The 20742-nt window shown below is 51.6% G+C and overlaps 3 protein-coding genes across 19 annotated transcripts in view; 2 read left to right on the forward strand and 1 right to left on the reverse strand.

Moving 5' to 3' along the window:
- Nucleotides 1-3310, forward strand: part of VPS35L (VPS35 endosomal protein sorting factor like) — a 150176-nt gene extending 146866 nt beyond the window's left edge. Inside the window, exon 33 of one of the 4 annotated variants that reach the window (XR_010152569.1) lies at nucleotides 1668-3310. The gene's annotated coding sequence lies outside the window, so the exon portion shown is untranslated. The remainder of the gene's footprint in view (nucleotides 1-1667) is intronic. The other 3 variants (XR_008539754.1, XR_008539756.1, XR_010152568.1) reach the window with 3 other exon arrangements.
- On the reverse strand, nucleotides 123-15496 carry KNOP1 (lysine rich nucleolar protein 1). 9 transcript variants are annotated; one of them, XM_063797712.1, is made up of 6 exons: nucleotides 15316-15385; nucleotides 14509-14643; nucleotides 11281-12200; nucleotides 8518-8586; nucleotides 7658-7735; nucleotides 123-3773 (listed from the first exon to the last, which is right to left on the reverse strand). In XM_063797712.1, the coding sequence occupies exons 3-6, from the start codon at nucleotides 12196-12198 to the stop codon at nucleotides 3462-3464; spliced, it is 1377 nt and encodes a 458-aa protein (XP_063653782.1). In that variant the 5' UTR covers nucleotides 12199-12200; nucleotides 14509-14643; nucleotides 15316-15385; the 3' UTR covers nucleotides 123-3461. The 9 variants fall into 9 exon arrangements, with proteins under 9 accessions (XP_063653782.1, XP_063653783.1, XP_016785075.1 ...); XM_063797713.1 differs by having other exon boundaries at nucleotides 14509-14769; XM_016929586.3 differs by lacking the exon at nucleotides 14509-14643 and having other exon boundaries at nucleotides 15316-15496.
- The window catches only part of IQCK (IQ motif containing K), a 139914-nt gene continuing 134614 nt past the window's right edge, over nucleotides 15443-20742 (forward strand). For 4 of the 6 annotated variants that reach the window (XR_010152154.1, XM_016928455.3, XM_009430388.5 and 1 more), the window contains exon 1: nucleotides 15465-15645. Coding sequence is in view for 4 of the 6 variants with exons in the window: in XM_016928455.3 (XP_016783944.1) it covers nucleotides 15465-15645 (181 nt within the window). In the remaining 2 variants the exon portion in view is untranslated. 6 annotated transcript variants of the gene reach the window in all.

Genomic DNA, 20742 nt, shown 5'->3' on the forward strand with positions numbered 1-20742 from the left:
CAAACTTAATTCCCTTTTGTTTCGTAACCTAACAAATACACAGGTTCTGAGGAGATGTGGTAGGAAGGGGTGTTATTCTGCCAACTTCTTTTGTGAGGACTGTGTCTATTTGGCAAATACTCTTATTTTTTTTTTTTTGAGATGGGGTCTTGCTCTGTCACCCAGGCTGGAACACAGTGGTGCAATCATGGCTCACTGCAGCCGTGATGGAGGGTGGTGCTCAAACCAATGTTAATTTACAAAGGATGGGAGCTCAGAGTGATTCTCCCAAGACAAGACTGCCAGAGGGTGGGGTCCTGCTCATCTGAGAGATGGCGATCTGCACTGGCAGAAAGCAAAAGGACAAGATTAAGTCCATTCTGAAGACACCCAGCATTGTGGTGTCTTGGCTGCCCAACCTCCACTGGTGAGACGTGAAGTTCTTATGTGTATAGAAAAGCAATAAAGCTCCCCCTGTGCAAATGGAACTCCTAAGCCAGTGGTGATGTTGAGTTAGAAAGTCACACCCTATTACAGACAGAATTTACACCAGGGGCAAGGCCTGACCATCACACCCTCATGAGAGCTACCAGTCACCAGGGCTTGGATGGGAGCAACACAGCGGACATATGATCACCTCTCCACAATCACCCAAAGACAGTTTTTTGTTTTTGAGACGGAGTCTCATTCTGTTGCCCGGGGCTAGAGTGTGCAGTGGCGCCATCCCAGCTCACTACAACCTCCACCTCCTGGGTTCAAGCGATTCTCCTGCCTCAGCCTCCTGAGTAGCCGGGATTACAAGCCCGTGACACCACACCCACCCAGCTAATTTTTGTATTTTTAGTAGAGACAGGGTTTCACCATGTTGGTCAGGCTGGTCTCGAACTCTTGACCTCGTGATCCGCCCACCTTGGCCTCCCAAAGTGCTGGGATTACAGGTGTGAGCCACCGCACCTGGCAGAGCACAACCTTTTTAGCAGAGCAAAGCAGGCCAACGTCAGGGTGACCTCTTGGCAAGATAAAAACTATGAGTAGTAAACGGCTGATTCCAGCTACTCAGGAGACTGAGGCACAAGAATCACTTGAACCCAGGAAGCAGAGGTTACAATGAGCCGAGATCACGCCACCACACTCCAGCCTGGGCGACCGTGAGACTCCATCTCAAAAAAAAAAAGAAACGGCTGGTTCCTGTTTACACCAGGCACATTCCTGTAGTGTTGCTCAAGGTCAGGAGGGATTTGTTTCTCCATCAAAGGAGGAGGTGCCCAGAAGGCACTCACTCAAATCCAGAACACTGCCTCTTGGGCTTTCCACGGCCTCTCCCATTATGTATCTCAAGGTTGAATCCAGGAAAGAAAGGCAGGCCAAGTTCACGTCCTGAGGGAAGTGGCCCAAGTAAGTCCTTGTAGCACATACTTGTCCAACTATTGACCTGGCCAATGCTTGCGGATCAGGGTTCAGAGCCAGGGAAACCACCTAAAGTGCCTGCCTCACCTCTGCCCAATGGGCAGCTGTGGACACCATGGCCACTTCACCAGCATCCACTCTTCTTGACTGAAGGGAATCACCAGCCTTCCCATGACAGGGGCGGGTGCAGCTATGGGCAGATGATTCATTGCCCAGCAATGGAGGCTTCTGGAAGTTTCCTTGAGACACAAAAAGGCTTTTCTTCCTCTGGAATGTTCTAGGGTCTTGATATGCTGCCTGGAACTGTTACTGCCATCTTTGTACTAGCCTTGATGAAGCCAACACTGGGGATGATGGAGAGAATGCTTCCTTGGTGAGCTGTTGAACCAGGCCCTAATCAGGCCTTCCTGCCACGTGAGACTGAACTTTCTGGCCATCAAGGCCTGCCTGGGCTGGGATGTCTGTAGGAGGCATGTTCAGGCCAAATAATCGTGAAAATGTCCCAGTCAGAACCTGTATTTTGGGATGCAAAAAGCTAGGTGAGTGGAAAGAAGGTGGTCACAGATGGTCACATGAGACTTGGGCCACTGGACCTGGAGCTCTTTGAGGCTTGCTGTAGAGTCCAGGCTTGGAAACGCTGTCCCCACAGCCGATGAGGCAACTTCCCGTGTCATCTCCACACGTTCATCTCCTCCTGGCATTCAATATCCACCTACAGAAGTCACCTGGGATTCTCTTCCTTGTGATAAAAAAGAATCTCATCAGACACATCCCTGGGGCTGGGCACAGTGGCTCACACCTGTGATCCCAGCTCTGGGGGGCTGAGGCAGGAGCATGAGTTGAGTCCAGGAGTTTGGGACTAGCCTGGACAATATAGTGAGACCCCGTCTCTACAAAAAATTTTAAACACTAGCTGGTTGTTGTGGTGCACACCCACAGTCCCAGCTACTTGGGAGGCTGAGGTGGGAGGATCACTTAAGCTGGATAGGTAGTGGTTGCAATAAGCCGTGATATGCCACTACACTCCAGCCTGGGTGACAGAGTGAGACCCTATCTCAAAACACACACATACGTCCCTGGGATCTGCCATTGGTTCATTTGCGGGACTAACCACTCTTCCTAAAATGCCTTGTTCAGAATCCAGTCAAAGCACAAAAATCCTACCTCAGCACTTAGGGCCGAAGGGACACCAGTGGAAAAGGCAGGACTGGTTTAGAGGCACATTTCCCAGCAGCAGCAGCTCAGTCACATGTGTTTGGTAACAACTCAGACACCTCTCTGCCTACAGCTGCTCTATGACAGGGGAAAGGAAAAGGAAGGAAAAGGAGCTTGTGATTCTCCGTTCCTCATTCACTCCACTTTTTATCAGAGATGCAGACTTGTCATAAAACTTTTTCCTCCATCTAAAGACATTTCAATCCCCAACGAGGATTCTGGTGGAAATTCCCTAAAGGGGACATTCAGAGTGGCGAATAGTGAACTTAGGGCTTCGGGTACAAAAGTACAACACCCTGCACTTAGTGGCTGGGTGACCCCAGGCAATTTTATTACTTTATCCCTGAACCTCAGTTGCCTCATCTATAAGATGGGGCTAATAATAGCACCCATTTCATAATTATGAAGATTAAATACATTAAGGAAAACACTAGTATGTCCCTAGCACCTGCTAAACACTCAACAAAGGTTAACTGTACATACTGATGTCTCAAACAGGGACGGAATGTTTAACACAGAAAACAGGAGGTTTTAGCACTCACTCGTTCTCCTGGCTCCCGAAACATGAGCTGCCCCGCCCCAGTTCATCCAAGCCCATCAATATAGTTGTCCTCGTCCTTAATTTCCACAGGTGTTCAATGTGAGCCAACTGTCAGATGGCTTTCATTTGCACAACTGAATAAACCATTTATGCCTAGTGTTCCATTACTGGAACGCTAAGCTTATGGGAGTTATTTATATCTTACTGCTCGAGGTCATCACCAAGATCTGATTTTTTCACAAAAAAAATTTGTAATCTCCAGCATAGATGGAATAATCAAAGCAATTGTGGCAGTTTTGGGGGGACAAAACTCTAGAGTTTAATCTTCCAGCTTGACTGACTTGGAAGCGTTCCTGTCAATGTAAAAGATCTTGTTGGGGGCGGTGGAGAAGCCGAGGCCAGCTCCCCGGCTGTACTTCCATCTCATGGCCCGGTCGTAGTCCCGCTGCAGATTCTGCTGCAGGCTGTCAGCCGCCCTCTTGCTGAGGGCCATGTTGGGCCTTGCAATCGTGCTGGCGGGGCGGCTGAACGAAGGGGACAGGTTTTTGAAGCCACCCATAAGTCTGAGAAATTTCAGTTTCTGGTCCTCGTTCTCAAAACCAGCAGTATCCCACTGGCCAAACTGGGTTCCCTGTGAGGAGAGGAAAAAGGTGGCTATTTTCCTTGAGTTCCAAGCCCTTTCCTTCCCTTGACCCCACCCTCATCAGGGAGGGCCCAGCAGATTAGATGGCTGCTGTGTACCAGGCACAGTGCTAATGAGCTCAACAATGGATTATTCCGTTAATCCTAACGACGCCCTATGAGAAACACTGTTGTTATTCCCATTGCACAGAGGAGAAAATAGAGGTCTGCAGCTTAGCTGGAGACAGAAACCTAACTAGTGACCCCCAGAATTCCAGCCCAGGTCCAGCCAACACCACTGCCCACCGCTGCACACAGAGCTGCCTTTCTGCCTTCCTCCTCCTTTCCTAACTCATGGCACACGGCACAGTGTGCCTCACTTCACAACAGCGCACTCCCCCCACCGCCCTACACAGGGCACTCCCACCACCCTACACAGCGCACTCCCCCCACCACCCTACACTAAGCATTTCTCCCCACCTCCCTACGCAGTGCACCTCCCCTCCCCCCACCTCCCTACACAGCACACTCCCCCCACCACTCTACACAGCACACTCCCCCCACGACCCTACACAGAGCACTCCTCCCACCTCCCTACACGGCGCACCTCCTCCCACCATGCTACACAGCACACTCTCCCCCTACCACCCTACAAAGCGCACCTCCCCTAACCACGCTACACAGCGCACTCCCCCCACCACCCTACACATCGCACTCCCCCCACCTCCCTACACAGCACACTCCCCCACCTCCCTACATAGCGTACTTCCCCCACTCCCTATACAGCGCACCTCCCCCCACCTCCCTACACAGCACACCTCCCCCCACCAAGCTACACAGCGCGCTCCCCCCACCTCCCCACACAGCGCACCTCCCCCCACCTCCCCACACAGCACAACTCCCCCCACCACCCCACACAGCACACCTCCCCCCACCACCCCACACAGCACAACTCCCCCCACCTCCCCTCACAGCTCCTCTCCCCACCACCCCACAGCGCACCTCCCCCCACCTCCCCTCACAGCGCACTTCCCCCCACCTCCCCTCACAGCGCACTTCTCCCCACCTCCCCACAGCGCACCTCCCCACACAGCGCACCTCCCCCCACCACCCCACACAGCGCACCTCCCCCCACCACCCCACACAGCGCACCTCCCACCACCCCACACAGCGCACTTCCCCCCACCTCCCCTCACCGCGCACCTCCCACCACCCCACAGCACACCTCCCCCCACCTTCCCTCACAGCGCACCTCCCCCCACCTTCCCTCACAGCGCAACTCCCCCCACCACCTCACAGCGCACCTGCCACCACCTCCCCTTACAGCGCACCTACCCCCACCTCCCTACACAGCGCACCTCACCCCACCATGCATCTCACAAGACAGCACACCTCCCCCACCTCCCCACAGGGCGCACCTGCCCTGCAACACAGGGCACCCCACAGCCCAGCAGCCGGGCGCACTCACCCAGCAGCCTAACGTTTGGGTGAATTGGAGGGTGGGAGAGGGCGAGTGGGAATCTGAAGTGTGCTTCTCAGAAGCACTGTTTTATGGCGGGAACGGGTGCAGGCCCACAGGGGTAAAAGGTCACACAGCCAAGTCAGACTGAGCCAAGCCCAAGAACTCGGGGGTCCCCATTCCAGCCAGAGTGCGCTACCACCCATGTGCCAGGAAAATGCAGGAGAGCCCTCCAGACCCCCTTCTCCCAGGTCGGTGGGAGAGGAAAGAAACTCACCTCCCAAGAAGACTGTGACTCTGAAGTCAGGCAGCCCCGGGAGGAAGCCTCCCCTGGGTGACCCTGCTCAAGTCCCCTAACCTCTCTAAGCCTCGGTGTCCTCATCTCTAAGGTGGGGTGATAACATCCCCCTCACAGGGCTTCAGTGAGACGTATGTCAGATTTGACACCAAAAGCCCAGTGCACGATGCATGGCACACCTCAAGCCCTCAGTGACTGGCCACTCCTCTCCCCCTACCCCAACCAGACTGCTGACATCCACGCTGCCTGGGAACTTCCCGCCCACAAGCCAGAGGCCAGCCCAGCACTTATTTCTGGGTTGGCTTTGGGAAAATAAGAACCAGTTGTCACTACAGCTGCCCTGAGTGAACCGGTGACACATTCTCCCAGCTTCATGGTGGCCCAGATGCAGGAATAATGACAGCTCCCCTGCCCTGCAGTTTCTAGAGTGAGAGGCCATCTATGACCACCCCACATGGGTTTTGGGGAGAGCAGGAGACTGCTAGCTGGTCCTGCGTGAACTGGCACTTCCAACGGCTGCTGCCCACCCAGAGGACCACTTCACCACACGTCTCAGTGGCATGGCATGTCCCAGCCCCTGTGCCCCAGGATCACTCTCCTGCCGTCAGGTCCTTCCAGGGACAGCCCCCCGGGACATCGGCTCCGAATCACACTGCCTTTTTTCTTGCCCTCCCTATTCAAGCTGGATGTCCCATCAGCTCAGCTCAGCACAGCAGGGTGGCATGGAGAGAAAGGGCACCCCAAGGCAGGACCCATAACAAAGCCCCACTACATACCCCACCAGGCCAGGGTACGAGTCCCATTTTACAGGCTCAGGGGAAGGTAGTTGGCCAGAGTCCCACCACTAGACAGTGGCAGAGCCAGTAGTGAAATCAGATCTTTTGATCCGAATCAACTGTTCTTTTCTGAATGCTCTGACGGAGCCTGAAGGCCAGCATCGCTGGTCACCCAGACCCTTCTTCTCCTCTCCCCAAAATCCAATCTATGAACAAGTCCCGCCAGCTGTGCCTCCAAAGTAAATCACAAAGCTGTTTTCTCTCTCTATCCTCTGCCACCATCCTCAGGCTGCGGCCTGCAGGCTGAGCCTTCTACCAGGTCTTCCCGCTTGCCAAGTCAATGCCCTCCAGCCAATCCCACTTAGCCAGATCCCAGGCCAGCTCTCTACCATGGCCGCTGAGGCCGAGGCCTGTGGCCTGTAGCCCTCTCGTCCCTCATTCCAGCCACAGTGCCGCCTCACTGGCCTTCCCTACAGATCACTCCATGCCCTTTCCTACCTTAGGGGTCTGCACCGGCCACTGGCCTCACTGAAACGCTCTTCCCCGTCTCCTGAGGGCTGGGGCCTCTGCACCCTGAACATCTCTGGACAAGTGCTGCCACCTCCCAGCCCTCGCCCATCTGCTGCAGCCCCCGCCTGCAGCCCCTCTCCAGCTCACTGTTCTGTTTCTTTCTCCTGACCGCTACTGCCACCTCAACTGATCTTCCTTTCCTTGTTTGCTAACCATTTCCCTGCCATCCTCACCCCGCTCTGGCCTCTAGACCGTTAGCGCGATGATGGGGATCACATGGGCTTCATCTGCTCCATGTCCAGCACCCAGCACAGAGCCCCCACTGAACCCCGCCAGGGCCCCAGCCTGACAACCTCACTCTCTCCAGCCTCATGATCCTCGCACCCTCCTCCCTCCTGAGAGATCTTCTCAGGCCCAGCTTGGACATTCCCAGTCAGACTGGATCTGAAAACCAGGCCTGAGAGGGGCCGCGACCACTCCCTCCCCTCTGCCTCTTGCCCCTGTTCCTAGCAGCCCTCCAAGGGCATTGTCCACCGCTGGCAAGAGCTCGCTGGAATGTGTCCTCAGTGATTAATCCTTAGGACACCCCACCAGTCCAGGGCTGAGACAAAGGTTCAGGCAGCTTATCTCACCGGGCCAGCTCTCTAGGAGGGAGGCAAGCGCCCTTTTCAGAAGGAAGGAAATTAGCTCAGGACAAATTCTGCTGTGGAGGGAGCCAGCTGCAGGCTAGGGCTGCCTCTGGGGCCTGGACATACTTGGTTCTCCTCCTCCACTCCTCATGCTGGAGGCGAGGGGAAGCGTTGGGAGGCCGAGCGTGCCACCTCCTTGCAGAGCCCTAGCCCCAAACTTACCGTCCACTTCCTGGTTTCAGAAGCTTCCGTTTTGCCTGATTCGCGATCGATCTCTTCTTGCAAGGCCTTTCGCCTCACCTGAGCAAGAAGGATGACAGAAGAGGGCCGTCAGACATAGAGATCTTCTTTCAAGCTTAAAACCCAGGACAGAGACAGGACTGGGGAAACGGAGCATGGGAGGAACTAACGCAGCTTGACTCTGCTACAAACAATGGGAAGCTGCTATCATAAGTATTCTCTTAGCATCTCAAGGGCTGCAGCCCCTTGGCCTACACTGGGCAGGCTCATTTATCCTCTTTAGCCTCTTAAGAATGAATTTTCCTAGAAACTGAGGCTTAAGAGCTTGCAGTGAGCCAAGATCATGCCACTGCACTCCAGCCTGGGGGACAGAGCGAGACTCCGTCTCAAAAAAAAAAAAAAATCCCCAAGGCCAGAAAGTCCAGTTCCCACAGGGACGCATTTGCCACGGGATCTGGGAACGAAAGCAGCAGAAGCTGATTCACAACAAAACTTCTCCTCTAAATGCTCCTCCTGAATTAGCCCAGGGGGTGGCAGCATGTGTCACCTGCCCAGCTGCAGGGTCTTAGGGACATGTCCCCCACATCCTGCAGCAAGTAACAGGGAATGGCCAGTCGGGCCTCTCCGCCATGGCCACGGCAGCCGGAAGGGCCCCCAGCATGAGGATGGGGAAAGCACACATTCCCTGCCCGGGAGGTGTGCGTTGGCAGCTGGCCCAGTGGCCTCTGGAGTCCCTGGTGCCCCTGAGACCAGGATCACCTAGCCAGCCTGGCAGGCAGCAAGTGAGACTCCAGGGGTGGCAGGAGGCAGCGGGAGGGGCCTGAGGAGGGTCTGGGCTGTACCTGGTCTATGTGCGCCTCATCCATGTTGCCTTTTTTTTCCAACACCACCTCTAAGTCTGTGTCTGTTTCCTGCAGGAGAGGGCAGAGCTGGGTAAGGTTCAAGTTTACAATGAATGGCCTCTGCTCCTGCACCCAGCCAGGGTGAGACCATGACAAAGTCCAGAAAAGACCTCAGACCACGGCATCACCCCCGGCCCTGCCACCTAGAAACATCTCAGTCAGCAAAGCCCTTCCCATCCCTTCTCTTCCACAATTCTCCCGCAAAACGGTAGTATTAAACTATCTGACGGATGAAGAAACTGACTCAGACAGGTAAAGTGACTACAAGGTTACCCCATGGCTCAGGGACTGGTGATTCTAACCCACATCTCCTGACCCAGGGCTTGGTGTCCGACCTTTCCCACTACACACGTCACTTACCTTCTACGGTGACACCAAACTAGAGGACAGAGGCCAAGGACCACACTAACATGCACCACGCTCTCCCACCCGCCTTGGCCCTGAAGATACCCTCCAACAGCGAGACCTCAGGCCGGCCACTTTCTTGGGGTTCTTCAGTAATGACAAATGCTGACATTTCATGCGTCCTCACTTGAGAAGTGTGCTGTGCCTGGCACCTAGCGTCATGTGTGTGATGACCCTGGAAGCCCTCTCCATTCCCATCACTCATCCAGGCCTGCAACACATGTGCATTTGCTGGACTGGGTGGGCTGCTGTGGGAGGTAGAGTCCCCCCACAGATGTTAAGCAGAGGGAACTCCCTTTCACTGAACTCCTGGGAGAAGGGATTCTAGAGTCTGATGGCGGCTGGGCCCAAGCCTCTAGGGTTCCTCCCAACTCCAAGTTTCTGAATAAAGGAAGATGCTGGTAAAACCAAGGCTAATGGACTAGGGCAAAGCTGGGAAAATCCTAGCAACCAAAGCTAACACCTGGAGGCCTTTGATATGGAGGCCACCCCTCCCCTCCCCTCCCCCTCTAACCGAGCAATGGGTGGTCCAAGGTCACCCAGCAGATTGGTGCAGAGCTCGGAAGAGAATCTGGGGTTTATGCTAATGGAAAGATGGTCATTTCTGGGGCTCTACTAATACCAGCTTCTACAAGAGGTTACATGGATGGTTTCTGAGAAGGGATAAATGCCAACTTTAGAAGCCAGACTAGCTGAGTTTGAATCCCAGCTCCACCTCTTGCCAGCTGTGTGACCTTAGACAAGGTATTAAGTCTCTGGAGCCTCAGTTTCCTGATCTGTTAAATGGGGGTGCCCACAGCAGCTACCTCACCAGACAGGTAGGAGGATGAAATGGGTTGATACACGGCAGTCTGGGCATACAGTAAGCATTCAAGAAATGTCAGCCACCGGCCACACAGAAGGGCCAGACACTGTCTGGAGCAGGACACACACCCTGAAACAAGACACACACCATCGTTTCGGCCCACACGTCCGTGCATACACCTGAGGACAGGAATGGGGGCCTGGCCCTGCAAGGGGCTCAGCTGGGAAAGGCTGTGGGTCTGGGGAGCCACCAGCCCTCCGGCTCACCTCAGGCCTCCCTCTCCCACTCCAGGCAGCCTGGCAGGCTGAAGACAGCAGGTCTCTGTGGTTTTCACCAAGCCATCATCCGCTCCTTCCCTCCTGGTAACAGAACTCCAGTTTTCCTCTCAGAAACTGCCTCCCCGCATCTCAGACGGTGTGGTTTAGTTAGGACTGATACCCGCCCTGTCCTTCACCTCAAGTTTTTTTTTTTTTTTTTTTTTTTTTTTGAGACAGTCCCGCTCTGTCACCCAGGCTGGAGTGCAGTGGCATGATGTCGGCCCACTGCAACCTCCACCTCCCAGGTTCAAGCAATTCTCGTGCCTCAGCCTCATGAGTAGCTGGGAATACAGGCGCCTGCCATCATGCCCAGCTAGTTTCTGTATTTTTAGTAGAGACGGGGTTTCACCATGTTGGCCAGACTGGTCTCGAACTCCTGGCCTCAAGTGATCTGCCTGCCTTGGTCTCCCAAAGTGCTGGGATTACAAAGCATGAGCCACCGCACCCGGCCACCTTTGGTTTTAGATTAGAGCTTCTGGATAGATTGACCCAACTGAGGCCTGCGATAGTGGCCCTGAGACTTCTGTCATAGTTTTACAGGGGCCACCCTTCTTCCTTTGGGGGTGGCTGAACTGCTGGGATGAAAGCCTGGAGCTGCCGGGACCATCAAGCCACAACGTGATGGAGGTGGAGGAGGAGGATGGGCCATAAACCGAGATAGAAAAATACAAAGCCCAGAGCTGAGGAAATCTCATACAGGCATCTCCTGCTACCCAAATCTATTTGATGTATAAATTGTGTATACTGAGCTCTGATGATACTCAGATAGCTACAGGCACTACGTTATCTCATGTTACTTGGTTCCTGAGTTTTGGATAGCAAGTGGCAAGAGTTCAGAAAGCAAGGGATTCATCTGAAAAATTGATCCCAGTTAATTCAGACCCCAAGGGCAGACAGGGAAAACTTGGGTGGTTTCAGTAGCAAAGGATACCTGCAATTATCGATGATACTGCATGAGCCCCTAGATCCAGCCATACCTGAAGCTAGTTAACCATAACCTTTCCAATTGCATATATCAATAAACTCCCTATTCTGGCTGAAATTAATTTAACCAGGGTTTTAGCTAAAAGCATGAGTACTCGTGCATGTGCAAACATGCACACACGCCTACACACCCCTCCCAAACCCCACCCTTAATTCTCCCACGGCAAAGTCCATTTCTGAAGGAAAAACTACCTCCTTCCAAGGGTCTCCTGCTACCCCACTCTCTTTCCTCTTCTTCTTTTTCTTCCTTTTCAGAGCTGGCTCCTCGATGACTGGCTGCTCTACCTTCTTTTTGGACTTCATCTTTTTCTTTGCGGAGGCCTTAGGGTCATCACTTATAGGGATGTATTCCGGAGCCTCAACTTTGACTGGCTTCTTTTTACTTCCTTTCCTAGGGCTGCTCTCCATGGACCTGGAGGGCTTGGAGTGGCCTGGGAGGGCGTCTCCCTCCTGGTGGATTTTTTTTTTCTTCTTCATCTTCCCATTGTGTTCTCTGGGGCTCTTCCGCTTCCGTTTCTGCCCCAAGGCTGCCTGTTCCTCATCCTTCTTCCCCACTGAGCAAGTGTCCCCAACATCCCTGGCCTCCCTGGTCTCACAGAACCAAGGGTCCTGGACTGAGAAGGCTGTGGGGTCCTGGGCCCCCTTTTTTTCCTTCTTGTGTTTTTTGAGCTTCTTGCCAACTCTGGTTTCCTCCTCACCCTGTCTAGGGTCTGGGGAGGTTTTCACCCCAGAGGCATGGGACATGGCTAGAGGTGACTTCTTATTTTTCTTTTCCCCACTGAGGAACTCCAAGTGGCCAAGCACCTGCTTCCTGAGGCTGGGTGACTTCTCTGTCCGTCTGGCAGGCAGCGTGGTCTCAGGTTCTACATGCTCCTCGCAAAGGGTGCTGACACCCTTCTTTTTCTTCTTCTTTTTCTTCACTAGAGGCATCTCAGGTGCCTGCCCATGGGCCACACTCTTAGAGGGGGATGTGGCTCTTAAAGGAGAAACATCAGCGAAGTAATCATCATTGTTTAAAACTGAGTATCGAGTCTCTGGTTCTTTGACCACTTTCTTCTTCTTTTTCTTCTCTGGGAGCCCAGGGTCTACTTTGTGTGTCTTGGTGATCATTCCTGAAAAAACAAATGGTACAAGTTGTCCCATACCAAGCCATCCTGTGTTCAATTCTACTAAGCATTGCCAAGAGCCATGTTTCTTTGAGTGGGTGGTCAAAGCGTTGCGGGGCAGGGAAAATGGACATGATTCCTTTAAAGCAAAAAAATAAATACTACAGAAACAGCGTAAATTTTAAATCCACACAGCCCTAGGTTCAAACCTAAATGCCTCTCTCACCTTAAGTAAATCAGCTAACCTCCCTGAGCCTCAATTTCTCCATCTGGAAAATGGGGGAATATAACACCTCCCTCCTCAAAAGGGTGTTGGAGGGAGTAAATGAGATAACCCGTGGAAAGGGCTTGGTACACTGTTAATTCCCTTTTTCTTTTTCTCTTTTTTTTTTTTTTTTGAGACAGAGTCTTGCTCTGTCACCCAGGCTGGAGTGCAGTGGCGTGATCTCGGCTCACTGCAACCTCCATCTCCTGGGTTCAAGTGATTCTCCTGCCTCAGCCTCCCCTGAGTAGCTGGGATAACAGGCACCCGTGATCATGCGCAGCTAATTTTTTTTTTCTTTTTTAGGAGGGACGGGGTTTCACCATGTTGGCCAGGCTGGTCTCAAACTCCTGACCTCAAGTGATCCGCCTGCCTCAGCCTCCCAAAGTGCTGGGATTACAGGCATGAGCCACCTTGCCTGGCCTAGTTTCACTGTTTTTAAAATTTGAAGTTGAATGCCAACACTGAATGAGTCACAATGATGCACAGTACTGAGGGCACCCAGCTTGTCTTGGACAGATATCATGGAAGCACCTGTGAGAATGGGCTGGGGTCCTCAATACCCATCAGTGTCCAGCTGGACCACTGCTCTCACTCCAGTCCCCAGCCAAGTTCCTGCACTAGACATTCCCAGAATCTAGAAGCAAAATATCCCAAAATATTTCACAGCAAGTTAGGATCATGGGAGGGAAAGGAAAAACTTCTCCATCCTGCAGCCCTCCTCAGCTTCGGAACTTAGAGGGTCCACACTGGAGCTGGCTCTCTCTTAGCAGCTTCGAAGAGCCAGGCCTGAGCTACCGGTCAAGTTCATTCATAACCCACTCCAGGAGCACCTGGAGAGTCAAGGGAATAACTATACTCATTCATTGCTGTCTGCCCTGTTTCCTGGTTTATTTCCAGTGTCCTGCTCAGTGCCTGGCACATAGCAGGTGCTCAATACATACTCACTGAATGAATGCACACATGCTAGGGATACAGAGATGAACAAGATAAAACACCACCCATCAAGAAGCAAGTAGGTGTGGGAGGGAATAAGGTGTAATACAATGATACAGGTGATAAAAGCAAGGACAGTGCTAAGGTCAGGGTGGTGGAGGTTGTGGAACCTGTCCTACCAGTTGTCAGGAAAATTTCTGAAGAACAACTGCAGGATGGTGGTATTAATCCCTGAGACAAAGGTACTGAAGGCAAGTGGCTGAAGAACAGGCTTGATTGGACAGATGACTTGGAGATGTTCACTGGACAGGTGAATATATGGATGAGGAGTTTGGGTGGCCGTGCTGACACGGGCGACATAAAGTTAGGAATGTATGGGTGGTGATAAGCCTTGAACAGAACAAGCCTGAGACAAGACTTCAAGAAATACAGTAGCTCGCCGCCTAATCCCAGGTTTCCGTTACCCCTGGTCAACCCTGGTCCCAAAATAGGTGAGCACAGTACAGGAAGTTATCTTGAGAGGGAGACCACATGCATGCAACTTTTATTACAGTATACTGTTGTAACTGTTCTATTTTCTTACTAGCTAGATTGTTGGTAATCTTTTACTGCACCTAATTTTTTGTGAGACAAGGTCTGGCTCTGTTGCCCAGGCTGGAGTGCAGTGGCATCATCTCTGCTCACTGCAACCTCCACCTCCCGGGTTCAAGCAATTTTCACGCCTCAGCCTCCCGAGTAGCCGGGATTACAGGCACATACCACCACGCCCGGCTAATTTTTGTATTTTTAGTAGGCACGGGGTTTTACTATGTTGGCCAGGCTGGTCTCCAACTCCTGGCCTCAGGTGATCCGCCCGCCTCATCCTCCCAAAGTGCTGGGATTACAGGCATGAGCCACCGCGCCCGGCCCTACTGTGCCTAATTTATAAACTTTCTCATAGATAGTATACACAAGAAAAAACAGTTATATTTAGGGTTCGGTACTGTCTGTGGTTTCAGGCATCCACTGGGGGTTTAGGAACGTACTGCCCGCGGATAATGGGGGAGGGGGACTATTGTATTGGCATTTAAATAAGTGGGCAGAGATAAAGGAGCTTGCAAAGAAGAAGGTGCAAACCTTGAAATAGTGTAGTCAGGAGAGCCAAGACGACTTCAGAATAGGGGAGTGGTCAAGAGAGCCAAGATGACTTCAGAATAGGGGAGCAGTCAAGAGAGCCAAGACGACTTCAGAATAGGGGAGTGGCCAAGAGATCTGGTAAGAACAAAGAATCCACCGGGAGGTTGCGCGTCAACTCTTAATCCCCTTCTCTCCCCATCCCTTGCCATTTAGAAAAGTATAGCATCCTCCTCTTTAGCTCTGCGACCAAATGCATTCACTCTTTCAAGGAGAAAGGAAAAGAACGTTACAGTGCATCTCCTGCAAACACAAACGCTTTCTCCAAAACCGCTTTTAAATTCCAGGGACAGCCTTGTGAAGATCTTTGTGAATACCCGACCTCGCAAGCTCCAGAGACTACAATAATTCACTTGCCCTAGGTTCCAAAGCCAGCAAGTGGAAAACGGAGACTGGAATTCCGCCCACAGGACTCCAAAGCCTGTGCAGCAACACCCCACTCCCCCCGCAGGATCACCAGCAGGACGCGCGGGAGCCAGGAAGTAAGATCCGTACCTCCAAGGCTCCCATGCGCCCAAGCCTCCGCATCAACAGACTGGGAGGGATTACGTGGGGTCCCAGGGCCGGCTCTGAGGCGGGAAAACTTTCTGGAGGCGGCGGCCTCAGGCCGGAGCGGGCGCACACCGACTGGAGGGGTCGGATTCAGGGATGTGGGTGGACCGCATTTCCCCATCTTCCCCGCCGCGCACTTCCTCTGCTGCAATCTCCACACCCCGCGCCGGCCCGCCTGCAACGCGCCCTGGCACTCACCGGTGGGCGAAATTTCCCCGCCTCCACGTGAGAGCCCGCTCCGCCGTGACCCGGAAGTCCACTTCGAGTCGCCGGCCCACCCTCTCGGGTTCCGGCTTCTTCCGGGTCGCGGCCTTCCGGCGAACGCGGTTACCGTGGAAACCGCGGCCATGGCGGCACCGCGGCAAATCCCCAGCCACATAGTGCGCCGCAAGCCCAGCTGCTCTACAAACTCGTCGTTCACCCGGACGCCGGTGCCCACCGTGTCTCTCGCGTCCCGCGAGCTGCCTGTCTCGTCGTGGCAGGTCGCCGAGCCGTCGAGCAAGAATCTGTGGGAGCAGATCTGCAAGGGTAGGCAACCTGGGCTGGCCGAGAGGGGCGGGACGCGGGCGGCCGGACGGGGGCCGCGTTTGGGGAGCGCCCACTGTGCGCCTGTCGGCTGACGGGCGGGGCCGCCGGGCAGTGGCTCCGCGGGCCCGGGCTCCGCATTTTACGCATGGGGAAACTGAGGCTCGGAGAGGCTGGCCGGAGGTTACGCAGCGCGGACTCCAATCGCGATCCGTAGTGAGGTCAAAGGCAAGGGAACGGCGAGGGAAAACTGAATAAAGAGAACCATGCGGTGTGGACCATTGGTTCTTAAACCTTGGTTAGTGAACCGAAAGGAATTGCTGGGGCGGGGGCGGGGGTGGGGATCTTGTTATAAACGGAGGTTCCCAGGCCCCGCCCACAGAGCTTCAAATTGGGATGCAGGGAATCTGCACTTTTTAAAAGAGCACCCCAGGTAATCCCAACGTAGGTAGTCGGTGGCCCACACGTTCAGTAACCATGGTGTGGACAAACGGGTTTTAGTCCCTTCTTGCTTCAAACCTTCCTTAACCTCCCCAGACGGAGTTGAGCACATCTTCCTTTGTGGCTCTACTCAGTATTTGTTACTTAGGTTGGGCAAATTATTTAACTTATGACCCTGTCTGCAAAGTGGGCATAATAATGGCACCTATTTCGATGGTGTGAAGAAGATGGAACCAGATAGTCACAAAAAGTGCTTAGCAAACTGCCTGATTTTAGGAGGGCAAAAGGATTATTGGGGGAAAAAAAAACACAAACTGCTGGATTTACAGAAGGAGCTACGTAAGCGCTAGTTCTTAATGAATAATGTTGGGTGGGATGTTTTCTTTTTCCTCCACTAGACCATAAGCTCCTCAAGGTCAATGACTCACATTTTTCATTCGTGTGGCCACCATCACTACCTAAGCTGCCTGAAACAGCGCGGTGAAACCCCGTCTCTACTGAAAATACAAAAAAAAAAATTATCTGGGCGTGGTGGTGTGCGCCTGTAATCTCAGCTACTTGGGAGGCTGAGGAAAGGGAATTGCTTGAACCAGGGAGGTGGAGGTGGCAGTGAGCCGAGTTTGCGCCACTGCACTCCAGCCTGGGTGACAGAGCGAGACTCCATCCCAAAAAAAAAAAAAAAAGTGTGGTTATTTAGCATTTGAAATGTGATTAGTGCAATTGAGGAACTGAATTTCTTGTTGGACTCAAATTTTTGTTTGTTTGTTTATTTGTTTGAGACGGAGTGTTGCTCTGTCGCCCAGGCTGGAATGTAGTGGCACTGGCTGGGCTCACTGCAACCTCCGCCTCCCGGGTTCAAGCATTCTCACACCTCAATCTCCTGAGTAGCTGGGATTACAGGCACCCGCCATCATTCCTGGCTAATTTTTTTATTTTTGTAGAGAAGGGGTTTCACCATTTTGGCCAGGCTGCTCTTGAACTCCTGACCTCAGGTGATCTACCCGCCTCGGCCTCCCAAAGTGCTACAATTACAGGCCTGAGCCACCAGGCCCAGCCCAGACTTAATTTTAATAAATTTAAATAGCCACATTTGGATAGTGGCTGCTGTATTGGATAGTGCAGGTCAGTAAATGATTATTGAATGGAAAAAAAGAATGAATGTACCAGTATATGTGATGACTCGAAAGAAGTGGAGAATACAGAGAAGGAAGAGAATAGTAGACTCAGTTGATAGATGCCCTCCAAAGCTGTCTGTTTCAACCCCATCCAGTACTTAAATTCCTTCTCCAACCTTACATTGTGCTAGAAAAATCCCTTTCACTTTGGATGTTCTCTTTGTCACTTTCACCCCTAGGTCCTTACCTCTTGGTGCTATGATCCAAGGAGCTAATCACTCTACCCCAAAGAATCTATTCAGATAATTTGACGGTAGTTATTGTGGCTGCCTTTTCCCCAGAGCTTTCACTTCTCCTAGCCAAACAGTTTCTTATAATACAGTTTACTAGAGGATTGTTAGAAAAGTTACTCAGCCTCATCTGTAAGAGACAGATAATTGTTGTGCCTACCTCACAGGGCTGTTGTGGGGACCAAGTAAGATAATGTGTGAAAAGGTGCTTAGCACAGTGCCTGGCATTTAAAAAGTAGTCAATAAATGCTCATTATTGTTGACAAAGAAACATGCCTTGTGTTGTGATTTACACACCGAGTTTATTTTGGTCAAATAGGCCTCTAGAGAGAAAGCAAAGACCTCTAGAGAGAAAGCAAATAGGCCTCTAGAGAGAAAGCAAAAGGTTTTGGTTCTCTCTGAAGAGCAAGTGAATTAATGCCACTTATAAAATGATAGAGTTACAGAATGAGGTCAGGCATGGTGGCTCACGCCTGTAATCCCAGCACTTTGGGAGGCCAAGGCGGGTGGATCACCTGCGGTCAGGAATTGGAGACTAGCCTGGCCAACATGTTGAAACCCTGTCTCTACTAAAAATATAAAAACTAAGTCAGGCTTGGTGGTGGGTAATCCCAGCTACTCGGGAGACTGAGGCAGGAGAATCTCTTGAACCTGAGAGGCGGAGGTTGCAATGACCTGAGATCGTGCCACTGCACTCCAGCCTGGGCAACAAAGTAAGAATCCGTCTAGAAAAAAAAAAAAACAATTCAGTGAGGTCAACATTGGCAAACTATACACATGGGCACTGTGATGATTATTATAACAGATGGATAAACCCAATTCTTAAACATCTAACAAATGCAGTTTTCTATAACATGTAGTAAATTCAGTTTCTGACAACAAACATGAAAAAACAGGCTTTGTAGTAATCCTATCTTTGAGATTAAGTACTACATTCTCTTAAGATAATCTCCATTCAAAAGACAAATTATCATAGCAAACAGACCTGCCAGAAACTCAATTTCATGAAGACAAACTATAAAGTAGGTAAATGTCTAACTTACACAGACCTTAACCAACCTGACTACTGCTGTTTTGTATGTATGTGCATGCTCACCACTATAACTTATTTGTAAATATTCTTCAGTTTTCTCCCTCATCTTTCCAGTGACAACTGAGTTTTGTATTCTAAAAAGCACTTGTGTTAGTGTCAATAAACTTCTTCCCGGCCAACACTTCTAATCAAATCTTATAGTAGTTTGTGACTAGCTGTGTTCATGGTTTTAATCAAGAGAATCAAAGGATGTGGGGCTTAACAGTTTCCTTTTTTTTTTTTGAGATGAAGTCTGGCTCTGTCACCCAGGCTGCAGTGCAGTGGCGCAATCTCGGCTCACTGCAACCTCTGCCTCCCAGATTCAAGCAATTCTCCTGCTTCAGCCTCCCAAATAGCTGGGATTACAGGCGCCCACCACCATGCCTGGCTAATTTTTTGTAGAGATGGGGTTTTGCCATGTTGGCCAGGCTGGTCTCAAACACCTGACCTCAAGCAGTCAGCCCGCCTCATCCTCCCAAAGTGCTGGGATTACAGGCATGAGCCACCGCGCCTGGCCTTACAGTTTCCTATTTTGATATGCTGTGATTACTGTTATCAGCATCCTCACTATTGTCATTGGTTCATCACTTAATCAAGCACTCTCTGGCCTCAGCCCCCAATGCTGTTGTAAAATCTGGCCTTTCATTTCACCTGCCAGATACCGACACGGATCAGTTGTGAATCAATACTTGCTCCTCCAGCACAGCCACTGAGCCAGCTGAAGAAAGATGACCCCAGCTGGCTCTCAGCACTGCTCAGCAATCAGCATCTCTCAATGCCTTCTCCCATTGCCTGGTTCTACTAGTCCAAGTCTGTAACACCTCCTGAAATGTTCTGTGATACCTCTTAGCATAGGATGCGTTCACTGAGAAGAGTCAGGCAGTCAGGAGTGGGGAGGGAGTCCGCTAACATCCATCTGTACACGTGGAAGAAGCTCTCACCCTGCTACTCGCCACTCAGCTCTCCATCTCTGCTTACCATCCCCTTGCTATTCCAGGATCCTGCTTTGTCACTCACTTCCTCTGCTATGCCTTTAACTTCTCTACTAGCTTTTTCCTCCAAACACCCCTGGCCTGTCATATCAGGAAGAAACCTCCACCATGACCCTATATCCTCTGCCAGCTCCTATCAGTCTTTCATTCCCATTCCCTTATCAACTAAGGGCAGACCAGCTTCTTCCTCATTTCTCCGAAGAAATTGTTCTTAAGCATTGAGCCAACTTGTATCTACCAGGGCTGGGAACTGTTTTCAATGCTGGGCCAGGCATAACTGCAGGCACTGTTTTAGACGCCAATAACTTATCTCCATCTCCACCAATGTTACCATCGTTCACTCAGCTGCCCAGTCCAGCTTTTTTTTTTTTTTTCTTCCCTTGAGACAGAGTCTTGCTCTGTTGCCCAGGCTGGAGTACAGAGGTGCGATCTCTGCTCACTTCAACTTCCACCTCCCGGGTTCAAGCAATTCTCCCACCTCAGCCTCCCGAGTAGCTGGGATTACAGGCACTCGACACCATGCCCAGCTAATTTTTGTATTTTTAGGTGGGGTTTCACCATGTTGGCCAGGCTGATGTCGAACTCCTGACCTCAGGTGATCCACCCGCCTCAGCCTCCCAAAGTGCTGGGATTACAGGCGTGAGCTACCGCATCCGGCCTGCTTCCCTTTCACTTTCCACGGCCCCACACTCTCATTTGCCAGTCCTTATAGATTCTACCTGTTTAATATCTCCCACCATCCCCACCCTGTCCCCACTCCCCACCCCCACCAGTCTTCATGTCTGCTGCCTTAGATCAGGCCCTTACCACCCCCTGCTTAGATTGCTGCTGTGGCTTCTTAATTGAGGCAGGCCTCCTTCCAGACCATATTCCACTGGCTGTCGTAGGAACCTCTCTAAAATTCAAATCTAATCGCATCATGCTGTGACCTACAATGATTTTCATAGCTTACAGATAAACTCCTTAGCTTAACCCTTAAGCTTCTTAACGTCCCATCTCTGTTTACTTTTCTTAGTTCACAACATACCATTCACCCAAATCATCCTAATGGCAACCATTTATTGAGCTGCTGTTTATGTGCCAGGCATTGTGCTAGGTGCATTACTTCTCATTTAAGCCTCACAGCAACAGATGAGGAAATTGAGGCTTAGAAAGGTTAGGAAACTTGCCCAAAGTAAGTGGCAGGGTCG

Source organism: Pan troglodytes, chromosome 18 (assembly GCF_028858775.2).
Source record: "Pan troglodytes isolate AG18354 chromosome 18, NHGRI_mPanTro3-v2.0_pri, whole genome shotgun sequence".
Lineage (NCBI taxonomy): Eukaryota > Metazoa > Chordata > Mammalia > Primates > Hominidae > Pan > Pan troglodytes.